The sequence below is a fragment of the Erinaceus europaeus genome, chromosome 6, assembly GCF_950295315.1.
Source record: "Erinaceus europaeus chromosome 6, mEriEur2.1, whole genome shotgun sequence".
Taxonomy (NCBI): domain Eukaryota; kingdom Metazoa; phylum Chordata; class Mammalia; order Eulipotyphla; family Erinaceidae; genus Erinaceus; species Erinaceus europaeus.
In genome coordinates, this window is record NC_080167.1 from 21,853,624 (window position 1) to 21,866,678 (window position 13,055).

Sequence of the window (13,055 nt, forward strand, 5' to 3'; positions counted from 1 at the left end):
GAGGCAGACTGGGAGTATGGACCGACCAGTCAACGCCCATGTTGAGCGGGGAAGCAATTACAGAAGCCAGACCTTCTACCTTCTGCAACCCACAATGACCCTGGGTCCATGCTCCCAGAGGGCTATAGAATGGGAAACCTATCAGGGGAGGGGGTGGGATATGGAGATTGGGTGGTGGGAATTGTGTGGAGTTGTACCCCTCCTACCTTATGGTTTTGTTCATTAATCCTTTCATAAATAAAAAATTAAAAATAAAATAAAATAAAATAAAAAAAGAACATAAATGTGGCTCTGAAATCATGAAAAGGAGGAAAAGTACTTCTGTGTGTGCTCTTAATAGAGGACAATGGACACAGCAGTGTAAAGGTATCTAGTATCAGGGATGGGTACTTTGCACTATGCCGCACTATAGATCATGGGCCTTCATGTCCTGAACACTAGGAAGCACTAGAGGACTCTTTCTGGATCAGATTGTCAGACTGATGAAAACAGAGAGCACCACCTGGCCTGCCTGCCTGCCGCCCACTGATCATGACCCACAGCTGTGAATGAAGCATTCCTTGGGGACACACACACCCATGCCCCATTCACACTGAAGGAGAAGAAGCTGACTTAGGAGCTTGTGAAGAATCAAACAGGTAGGTCTTATTTGCATAAAAGATCCCTCCCTCTCTGAGAATATAAACAGGAGAAAGGAGAGACAGAGGAGGGAGCTCTAATTCTTTTGGGGCCATCAGAAGCAAGTTCTCAGTGCAGATGTCCATCATGGCTTGGTCCTGTCTCCTCTTAACACTCTTTATTCAGTGCAGAGGTAAATAGTGATGGGGATATAAGAAATGGTCCTGGAAGATGCATTTGGATCTGCTTCCTCTGCTTTGTTAGAAATATTTGTAATGTATTATAAATGTTATTAAAATTAGAATAATTCATTTTGTGTCTCATTTATAGGATCCTGGTCCCAGTCTGTGGTGACTCAGCCATCCTCAGTGTCCAGGAACCTGGGGCAGAGCATCACCATCTCCTGCACTGGAAACAGCAACAACATAGGGCATAGTACTGAGGGAAAATATGTATGTTGGTACCAACAGTTCCCAGGAATGGCCCCCAAGCTTCTTATATATGAAACTACCAAGCGATATTCTGGGGTCCCTGATCGCTTCTCTGGCTCCAAGTCTGGCAACACAGCCTCCTTGACCATCACAGGGCTCCAGTCTGAGGATGAGGCTGATTATTATTGCTATGGTTGGGATGTTAGTCTCAGTGCTCACACAGTGCTCCAGGCCAGTGGGGAAGTGAAACAAAAACTACTTTTTACCTCAGTGATGACTAAATCTTTACCTCTTTTACTCTAAGCAGTGAATTGATTCTTCCTTAGAGATGTATCATGTGTCAGAACAGACTCACTGATGTCTCCAAAACTATATGAATGTTTTGTCATCTTCTTTCCCCAATGTCTATGTATTAATCTATTTAGTTTTTGTTTGTGTATTTCCCTCAAGAGTTATTGCTGGGCTCAGTACTGGTGCTATGAATACACTGCTCCTAGGGGCCCTTTCTTCGTCTTCTATTTTATTTCTATTATATTTGAAAGTCCAATGAGAAAGTGAGAGGGTTGGGGAGATAGAGTTAGAGAAATAAAGATAGACACCTGCAGACCTGATTCAAGGTTTGGAGCCAGAGCTTGAACTAACCCTTCCATTTGGTGTTAAGTGCACTTAACTGGATTTGCCACCACCTAGCACTCTCCCCAATATCTAGATGGCCAGTACTTTTATTTTTCTTAATTAAGACAGATAGGTATAGAGTTCACATTGTGTTTCAGTTCTAAGAGGAATGTATTTGCCTACTTTGAATTCCATAAATGAGACCACCGCCTTGTATCATCTTTTTTTTTCCTTTAATGAAATTGACACACAGAATATTTTTTTCACATCATTTTAATTTTATTTAAAAATTTAGTTATAAAGTAAATTTATTAATATGATCATAGGATAAGAGGGGTACAATTCCACTCAATTCCCATCACCAGAACCTCATATCCCAATCCACGTAAAATAGACCTACTAGTTTCATCTGCAATATTTTTGATTTTATGTTCACAATTATCCATAAGTTTGTTCTGCTTTATATCATTAACTTTTTAATTTTTATTTACTTTTTCCTGTTTTGTTGCCCTTGTTTTCTATTATTTTAGTTATTATTATTGTTGTATTGATGTAGTTGTTGTTAGGACAGAAAAAATGGAGAGAGGAGGGGAAGACACAGAGGGGGGAGGGAGAGATAGACACCTGCAGACCTGCTCCATCAGCTGTGAAGCAACTCCCTTGTAGGTGGGGAGTGAGGAGCTCGAATGTACCATGTGACTTAACCCACTGCTGTACTGCCCACATCCCTATATCTCAAATCCTTTCAGTCAGGATGCAGTTGGAATCATTGCACTCATCGAACATGGCCTAGAACGGTAAACTGTGAGCATAGATATTGAGACGGAACATTTGTTACCTGATTATTTCATCCCTTTAAGCATTACTTGAAATGTGTACCTGCAGTCCCTCCTAGTACATTACAAACATGGGCCATACTCAGTGCTCACCTTCAAGAGCATCCATCTAGACCTCAATTAGTATTAATCAAACTGGGTTACTTTGAGGTTTCATTTACTTTGCTGGTTGCTATTTTTGTTTCTCTTGTTGTTTTTCAGTGAAGTGTTGTTTGTTAACCACTCCAACCAATATTTTTCATATAATTACTTTAAAATTTATTTACATATTTATTATTTGATAATAATAATTGTCAAACATTTTAGAAGACACAGAGTAAAAATGAGAGGGGCAGCGAGAGATAAGGAGAGAGACTCAGAGACAGTTGCAGTCTTTCTTCACCACTCATGAAGCTTTCCTCCAGCAGGGACTCAAACCTGGGTCCTTGCACATAGTAACATGTCCACTGAAATAGGTGTGCCACTACCTGAGTCATAATTACTTTTATGACTCATTTTTCCTGTGAGATTATAATGCTTCCAGGTAGAACAGGGATATTCCCCATGATTACTTCTCTAAGTTCTCATTCACTTCTTCATCTTAATATGACATTGACAGATAGATAAATGATAGAATATTGAATGTGAATATAAAAATGATAAAAAGGGGTTAAACAAATGATATGTTTACTTATAAATATCACCATGAAAAGTAAGCAAGAGAAAAAGTCTAGTTAAGAGACATAGTGGAAGCTATGAGTCAGCTAACTATTTGAGCCACCAGACATTTGCTCCAGGTCCTTGCTTATATAGCCTCATGTAACCACAATCCCTTGTGAGTTTGTATAAGTTTTCATGGACATGTGTCCTCAGAAAGCATGTCACATCTTGGTGCCTCATCTTAGAAACTTTCTGCACATTAGCTACTAGGAAAAACAAACCTTTATTGAAACTGAGTAAGACAGCATTGTCATCAGAAGCAACTTCCAGATATATACACTCAATTTTCTTTAAACTTGTAGAAACTGCAGGATTGTAGCTTGCCTTAAAGTATAAGTGCCTGATAGTGCTGAGGGAGCCTGGTTTGAGTATTGGAAACACTTGAGGGCTACAAATCCCCAAAACTTCTGTGTGCAGCAGAATCGTATTCAGGACTCTGGTTTAAACAATCATGATTTACAACATCATCATAACACCAGGACATGATCTGTTGCCGTAGTACTCTGCTTCTTAAAGCTACACCCCTTTTGTTACCTTAAGCATAATAATGAGAATTTAGACAAGCAATTACATCATAGGTAATATTCCTGTTTTACTTGGAAATATTATGTTCTCATGGGAACATATGGTTATGTATTATAGATGTTATTATGTTTAGAACTTTTAATTTTGTGTTTTCCTTTATAGGATTCTGGGCCCAGTCTGTGGGGACTCAACCATCCTCAGTATCTGGGAGCTTGGGACCGAAGTTTACTATCACCTGCTATGGAGACAGCAACAACACAGGGCATATTAAGGAAGGAAAATATGTACAATGGTACCAACAATTCCCAGGAATGGCCCCCAGGCTTCTTATATATGATATTACCACATTCTTTCCCAATATCTATTTAGATGCTTTTAGACTTACGTTCTTTCCCAATATCTATTTTGATGTCAGTTATGCTGTGATATTTTTTAATTAAAACCATAATGTGTACAGTACACATTTGGCGACAGTACTAAGATGAGTGTATTTGGCTAATTGGATTCCATCAATGAGACCACAGTTTTACCATTTTCTTATTTTTTTCTAACAATATTAAAACAGAGATCATTCGTGGTGGGGAATGACTGTCAGTGCTGCATAGTAGTGTGAACAACATTTTATATCACAAGACAATATAGAGATAGATAAAACAGAAGAAGATGAAGTACTAGAAATCAAAGTGTGTCTGAATCTACATAGTAAATAGAGAGGCCCAGTAAAAGGAGTGTGAAAAAATTGATCTATCATTATACTTGTATTCTGTTTTTTGGGTTCCTGCTTGCCAAGAAGCCATTCATTCTACTCATTTATTAAATTCAGGAGTGAATGTGATTAGTAAGCAGCCAGATCTAATTGTCTCCCATCAATTAGGGGAGAATTTTATCCTCCAGGGCCTCACAAGTAGTTTTTTTTTTTTTTTAATAGAACCAGACCTAGGGAATTTTCTCACATAAAGAAGGGCCAGCAAATTATCATGGTCATGAATTAGACACAGTAAATACTGTTCAGGTTACAAACATTGGGTTGTGATCTCAGAATATGTAAGGTTACTATTCAGATGACATAAGTGCCTTCAGAATATATAAATGTTGTTTGAATCAGAGACCTTTTATTCAAGGATATAAAAAAATCATATAAAGTTCATTAAGTACACTAGTGTTGAAATATCAATAAGAAAAAATTGAAAAGTTCTATTTGAAATTGATCAAATATATTATGTACAAAGGAATGGGATGGGGATACGGAGTTCTGTGGTAGGAATTGTGCGAAGTTGTACCCCTCTTATCCTTTGGTTTTTATCAGTGTTTCCTTTTTTTCAATTAGGAAGCTACTTTCTGTTCTAATCCAACTTTATAGCCCCCCCTTTCTTATGTATAAAAAGGAAACATTGACAAAACCACAATTCCCACCACCAGAACTCTGTATCCCATCCCCTCCCTTGATAGCTTTCCTATTCTTTATGCTTCTGGGAGTATGCACCCAAGGTCATTGTGGGATGCAGAAGGTTGAAGGTCTGGCTTCTGTAATAGATGAACATGGGCAATGACAGGTCGATCCATATGCCCAGCCTGTCTCTCTCTTTCCCTAGTGGGGTGGGGTTTTGAGGAATTGGAGCTCCAGGACACATTGGTGGGGTTGTCTGTCCAGGGATGTCTGGTTGGCATAATACTGGCATCTGGAACCTGGTGGTTGAAAAAAGAGTTATGATATAAAGTCAAACAAGTTTTTGACTAATCATGAACCTAATGGCTGGAGGAGCGAAGATGAAGAGTGTGTGTGTGGGGGTGGCACAGGTCTCTGTTTTGTAGATAGTTAGTGGGCATATTTTAGTTATATTCCAAAGGGCCTGTAACTTAGTTCTTCTGAGTTGCAAATGAATCCAAAAATACTATTAAACTCCACATAATACATTAGAGAATAAATCAACAACTCACTATTTGATATGGTTCTACGGACTGAAATGTATTTAAAAATTCACTTATTTTTTCAGTTGTAACTGAATCACAGATATATGTATAGTTCAAACTGAATATACTTACAGAGTTAACACTGGAATTATCCAGAGTAAGGCATCTGTTGGAAAGAAGCAGAACTGCTGGAAAGATAATAGATTCTGTTTTTATTTCAGCTTGGAGTTCTATTTCTTCAGAGGTGGTATTTGTAACCATGTTGTATATTGTTAGTAGGATCAAAAAATGTGCAATGGTTTGTCCCAGTTTATAGCGATCATTAGAATAAAGTATATCTCACACTTTCAGACACAGCAGATGAGGACAACTGATAAATATACAGATGTTGAGAAGCTGCATGTGAGAAAATGTTCACAGATATTGGGGGCCCAGAGGAAGCTTCACTGGGTTATGCACACCTGGTACCTAGCACAAGGACTGGCCTAAGATTTGAGCCCTGGCTCCCCACCTGCCGGGAGTCACTTAGCAAGCTGTGAAGCAGGTTTGCTGGTGTCTATCTTTCTCTCCCCTTCTCTCTCTTCCCCCTTCTCAATTTCTCTCTGTCCTACCCAACAACAACAAGGGCACAAAATGCAAAAACTGGCCTCCAGGAGCAATAGATTCATAGTCCAGCAAACCCCAGAGATAGCCTTAGAGGAAAAAAATAATCACAGATATTGAGTAAAGAAGTCAAAAGTTATGTGCAGATACAATTCAGTGTTAGTTGACTGAATTTCAGGGAGCACTGCACTTGAGGATAGAGAAGATAGTTGTTGGCTGACAACATACTAAAATCATAAACCATAATTTATCTTCTACTACTGATGGTTTCAATTTCAAATATTTTTTGGTATCTGAGAACAAATATTCATCAAGAAAGTATGATGTAATTTTCAAGTTATTTGTCCATCAGAGAGATGGTTCTAAAGAGAAATTATTACATGTAGGAGCTCTAAAGCAGGTTAAAATAACTGTATCTAACAAGTGCCATGACATAAGATACACAGCTGAAAAAATCTTAGGATGAATGAATGTCAGAAGGTGAGAAATGCTTTACAATCATTGAAAATACTGTTCCCTTGGGAGTATGTGCTTCAGATCTTTGGTGGTGGCTGTGGTATAGAATTATACCATATGATCATCTAATATTTTAAACCAATATTAATCACAAATAACATAAATTGGAGAAAATATATGCATTTGGAATGATTGCCCTCATTGAATAAGGCACAGAATGATAAACGATAATCATAGGATTTGAAATGAATTGTTGATTAATGTTTCACATCCTTAAGAATTACTTGAAATTTGTGTTGGCACATGTGCCTGAATTCTTTCCTAGTACATATAAAACATGGGCCATACTCTGTGCTCATATTCCTGTGCACCCACATATATCAGATGTGCTAGCAATTAAACTGGGTTACTTTTGAAGTTTTACTTGCTTTGTTGGTTATTATTATTATACTTCGGTTGTTTTTGTTTACAACTTCTTTTGCTAACCATCCCAATCAAAATTATACATATAATTAATTTTATTACTCATTTCTCCATAAGTATATAATGCTTCAAGTAAAATAGGTATATTACCCATGATCTCATCTCTGAGTTTTCATATACAAAATTATCTTCATCTGGAATTGGCAGATAGTTGAAAGACAGAAAGAAAAATAGTATGAAGACAGTGGTGAGGGTATGGAGACTTAAATGTAAGTCTGTCAATGCCTGGGAAACATTTCTTACTGGGGAGAGATCTGCCTTACATAAGATTAGGAAGTCCTCCTAGTGCAAGCTCAGAAAAGATTAGTCCAGCTTCCTTAAAGTCCTAGGATTGATGAAAGTGAGTAAGTGAGGACATATTGGGTGCTGGGGAAAGAATGGTGTATCCCCAGGACATAGAAGCTTCACTTTAATTATTTTCTACCTATTGAGAAATATTTGAGGCATTCTGCTTCATAATGAAAATAACATTACTGTCATTTGAAGACCAGATAAAAAAAGAGTAATTTTGTTGGTTTTGTAAAGGTAAACAAAGTGAAAATCCAAGGATGTGTAGGTCATTGGTACAAATGATAGAAAAGTTGAAAATGTGGACTGTGATAGTCAGTCCTATGCCAGGAGACATATCATAAATCAGGCAGGGAGTGTGGGTAAGATACTCTTCCTGCTGTAGAGCACCAGATCTTACTGTGTTAGAAGCTGTAATTATGTTTGTTGTGTGAGAGTGACAGTGGCATTCCACTGAGTCTGGAGCACTGATTGGTGTCAAGAAGATCTTGTGAAAAGCAATTAAAAAAAACCCCACAAAAGTGTAGCTGAAAATAAACAAGTCACTAACTCTATCCTAAGTCACAAAAGCTCTGAGAAATCTCCTTTGTCCTTTCGTCTCAGTAAATCCTGATGTTTTATAAACTCCAATGGCATCCAATCTTGTCTTATGAGGGACTTCACAGATAGATTTGCATGTATGAAGAATCATCATCATCTACCAGAGCCCTCCCACGCCCCCTCTGTGGATTATAGGAAACTTTGGTGTAGGAGTGGGGAGGGGCACATTATCTGTGTCTTTGGGCTGAGAGACCCTACTCCTACGAGTTCCCATATGTTCTGAGTGGTGTGAGCTCCAAGGATGTTTCCTTTCGTGACTACAGGAATATAGTCCTCAGAGAAGGTTCACCATCTACTAGAAATAGATTCTGTTTGTGAACATAAGATAATTTGCTTTGCTCAGTATCCCAGTCATGATCTCTCTTTGCTCAACATGGCTTACCTACTCTGTCTGGCATCATAAAGGATTCATGAACCTGATAGGGAGATAGGTAGGCATTCTGTGTTGAAAATTCTCATGCACTTGGCTATCACAAGGCTTCTCACCTCTTAGAGTCTCATGTTAGGATCTCTTAGCAAGATTGCGAGTAGGGAGAAATAAACCTTTTATGTAAGTGGGTATGATGGCATTGTCACCAGAAACAAGTCCCAGATATATTCATGATATGCTCAATTTACTCCTCTCTCTCTCTCTCTCTCTTTTTCTTTCTTTCTTTTTATTTTTCCTCCATGGTTAAACGGGGCTTGGTGCCTGCACCACCAGATTACTGGTCTTCACAGCCACATTTTCCCTTTTGTTTTTATGTTTTTGCTGTTAATATTGTATATAGAGCAGAGAGAAATTGAAAGAGAAGAGAAATAAAGAGGGGGAGAGAGAAAGATAGACACCTGCAGACTTGTTCTCCACTTGTGAAGCGACCCAACTGCTGGAGGGCCTGGGTTCTGGATCCGGGATCCCTGTGTGGGTCCATGTGCTTCATACTATGTGTAATAAACCCATTGTGCCACCAACTATCCCCCTCTCAGTTTCCTTTAAACTTGCAGACTGAAGAACTTTTGCATGCCTTGAGGTATAAGTACATAGTGGTTATCAGATATCCTGGTCTGACTACTGGAAAAAACAAAGTATCACTTAAAATGCAGAATGGCTTCTGGGTGCAGTAGAATTATGGGTTTATGACACCAGGATCCACTTGGCACACCTGCCAAATATTAAAATCGGAAAGACTGGGAAAATGTATATACACCAAACTAAGACAGAGTGCATACTAATGGTAAGTATATTGCCATGCTCTGCCCTAAGGTTCATCTAAGCATGCCTCATTATTTGATCACAACACCTGGGGATGATCTGTTGCCCTGAACTTCTTCTGCTTGGTGCTTCCATCATTCTGTGGCATTAATCATAATAATATGTGCCCTGAAGCCAATGCGCGGTATACCGCATGACTGCAAACTTCTCAATTCTGAGGGGTCCACAGGGAAGGACAGTTCTGCCCATGAGAGAAGAACCACAGCAGAGAGTCCTTTATCTCATATTGTAGACACAAGAGGACAGGTTCTCATGAGTGCCTGTCACAACTCTGATATCAGTCCTGATCAAAGATCTATATAAGATACATCTCATGTAGTACTGAATTGTTAAGGGAAACATGGAGAGATCACACCAGAGAAGTGAGATTCGAACATAAATGTGGCCCTGAAACCATGAAAAGGAGGAAAAGTACTTCTGTGTGTGCTCTTAATAGATGACAATGGACACAGCAGTGTAAAGGTATCTAGTATCTGGGATGGGTACTTTGCACTATGCCGCACTATAGATCATGGGCCTTCATGTCCTGAACACTAGGAGGCACTAGAGGACTCTTTCTGGATCAGATTGTGAGACTGATGAAAACAGAGAGCACCACCTGACCTGCCTGCCTGCTGCTCACTGATCATGACCCACAGCTGTGGATGATGCATCCCCTGGGCATGTACACTCCCATACTCCCTACACACTGAGGCAGTGGAACCTGATTTAGGAACTAGTGAAGAATCAAACAGGTAGTTATTATTTGCATGAAAGATACCTCCCTCTCTGAGAATATAAACAGCAGAAAGGAGAGACAGAGGAGGAAGCTTTAATTCTTTGGGGCCATCAGAAGCAAGTTCTCAGTGAAGATGTCCACTATGGTTTGGTCCTGTCTCCTCTTAACACTCTTTATTCAGTGCAGAGGTGCAGAGATAAATAGTGACGGGGATAGAAGAAATGGTCCTGGGAAGATGCACTGAGATCTGCTTCAACTGCTTTATTAACAATATTAATTAATATTATAAGTGCTATTAAAATTAGAGCATTTCAATTTGTGTCTTTTTTATAGGATCCTGGGCCCAGTCTGTGGTGACTCAGCCATCCTCAGTGTCCAGGAACCTGGGGCAGAGCATCACCATCTCCTGCACTGGAAACAGCAACAACATAGGGCATAGTACTGCAGGAAAATATGTACAATGGTACCAACAGTTCCCAGGAATGGCTCCCAAGCTTCTTATATATGAAACTACCAAGCGATATTCTGGGGTCCCTGACCGCTTCTCTGGCTCCAGGTCTGGCAACACAGCCTCCTTGACCATCACAAGGCTCCATTGGTTGAATAGGCACCTGTGCTTATGGGCCCCAGACCAAATTGATGGGGTTTGAAGTTCACAATATTTATATACTTTTCCCATATTTGGGAGCTACTCTCTTGCCTGATCCAGCTTTTCATCCTTTTTCCAGCTATGACACCATCTCCCCAGAAATTACCTTGGGTCCACTTGCATGTTATCTGTCAGACTCAGGAAAAGAAATTAGAGGAAAAATTGAGAGGAGAAGTCGGAGATAAGGAGATAGACAGATAGACACCTTCAGACCTGCTTCACCACTCATGAAGCTTTCCCCCTGCAGATGGGAACCAGGGGCTGGATCTTGGGACCATGTGCATGTGTACTCAGTCAGGTGTGCCACCACCTAGCCCCTATTATTACTTTTATGGCTCATTTATTCCCATGAAAACATAATGCTTCTAGGTAAAACTGGGATATTTTTTATTTTTAAATAATTCTTATTTATAAAATGGAAACACCAACAAGACCAGACAGTAAGAGCAGTATAGTTCCACACAATTTCCACCACCAGAACTCCTTATCAAATCCCTGCCTTGATAGCTTTCCTATTCTTTATCCCTCTGGGAGTATGACCCCAGGATCATTGTGGGGTGCAGAAAGTGGAAGTTCTGGCTTCTGCCACTGAACATGGGCTTTGACAGGTGGATCCATACTCCAAACCTGCCTCTCTCTTTGCCCAGTGGGGTAGAGCTCTGGGGATTTGGAGATCCAGGACACACTGGTGGTGCTATCTACCCAGAGAAGTCAGGTTGGCATTATGGTAGCTTCTGGAACCTGGTAACTGAAAAAAGGTTAAGGTATAAAGCAGAACAAATAGTTTAATAATCATGAACCTAAAGCCTGGCATATTGCAGATGAAAATTTGTGGTCTACATTTTGGAAAAAGCTAGTAGGTCTGTTTCAGGTATATTCCAAAGGGCCCATGACTTTACTAGTTTTTGCCTGCACCTGACATCTAATATGCAGGTGGGCCTAAGTTCTTGTTTGGGAAGATGATGCCATGGCTGGCAAAAGGGCTAGAAAGCTGTAAAAAAATATTTTACAATGGTTATACTTACAAAGGTGTTGCAAATTTGTGGGAAATACTGTGCATTTTATGCATACATCTCATGATGGTCCTTGGTTGTATATCATCACTGTAAGATTTAAGATAAATAAATGAATAATACCATATTTGAAAAAAACAGGATATTATGCATCATTACTTCTTTAAGTCCTCATTTACTTTATCATCTTACTATGGCATCTTAATCTATCATCATGATGATAGATAGAAAGATGGAGATGGATATAGAAAATTACAAAAAGGGATTAAACAAATGAGATTTCTATTTATAAATATTGCCATGAAAAGTAAACAAGAGGAAAAGTATAGCTAAGGGAAATTCTGGAGGACATAGACCTGCGGCTAGCTATCAGAGACACCCAGGCATGTGCTCCAGGCCTTTGCTTATATAGTCCCTTGTAACCACAACCCCTTGTGAGTATGTGTAAATCTGGGATTTTATGGCTGATGTAAGCCATATCCCAATTGTGTGCTAAAGTACATTATTGACATTTTGAGCCTTGTTCCCAACAGGTGAAATTCTGTGTACTTACTTGAATGCCTGAGAACTATTTCTTATTGGGAAGGCATCTTGCAAACACAGGATGAGGGACTCATCAAAAAAGAATAGCCTGGCTTGTGTAAGTTCCCAAGCTTCATGGAAATAAAGTAAGTGTACAGGGGTAGTTGGTGGGTACTGGGCAGGGGTAGATAGCATAATGGTTATGCAAAGAGATTCTCAAGCGTTAGGCTCCAAAGTCCCAGGTTTAGTCCTCTGCACCACTTTAAGCCAGAGCTGATCAGTGCTCTGGCAAATGGAGAGAGGGAGGAAGGAGGGAGGCAGAGAGAGAGAGGGGAGGGGAGAGAGAGAGAGAGAGCAGGATGGCGGGTCCCAAGTTCATAGAGGCTTCACTTCTTCTGTCTTGTCTTTCTTTTTTTTAAAATTTATTTATTTATTTTTATTTTTTTTTATTTAAGAAAGGATTAATTCTTTCTATAGAGACATACCTGTGGCCTTCTGCTCTTAATTAACATAACATTACTTCCATTCAACACTAGGGGGCACCAGAGGACCGTTCAGTGGGGAACCGACTGTTTTTCAGACTGATGAAAACAGAGAGCACCACTTGACCTGCCTGCCTGCTGTCCACTGATCATGACCTACAGCTGTGAATGAAGCATTTCTGGGGACACACACCCCCATGCCCCATTCGCACTGAAGGAGAGGAAGCTGACTTAGGAGCTTGTGAAGAATCAAACAGGTAGGTCTTATTTGCATGAAAGATCCCTCCCTCTCTGAGAATATAAACAGGAGAAAGGAGAGACAGAGGAGGGAGCTCTAATTCTTTTGGGGCATCA

At 39.7% G+C, this 13,055-nt stretch overlaps 1 gene segment (V, D, J or C); it reads left to right on the forward strand.

Annotated features, from left to right (window-relative positions):
- The first annotated feature begins 720 nt into the window (after window positions 1-720).
- On the forward strand, window positions 721-1,352 carry LOC103127130 (probable non-functional immunoglobulin lambda variable 1-50). The segment is given in 2 exon segments: window positions 721-811; window positions 949-1,352. Coding segments are annotated over 2 exon segments (459 nt in total).
- Window positions 1,353-13,055: the final 11,703 nt, after the last annotated feature.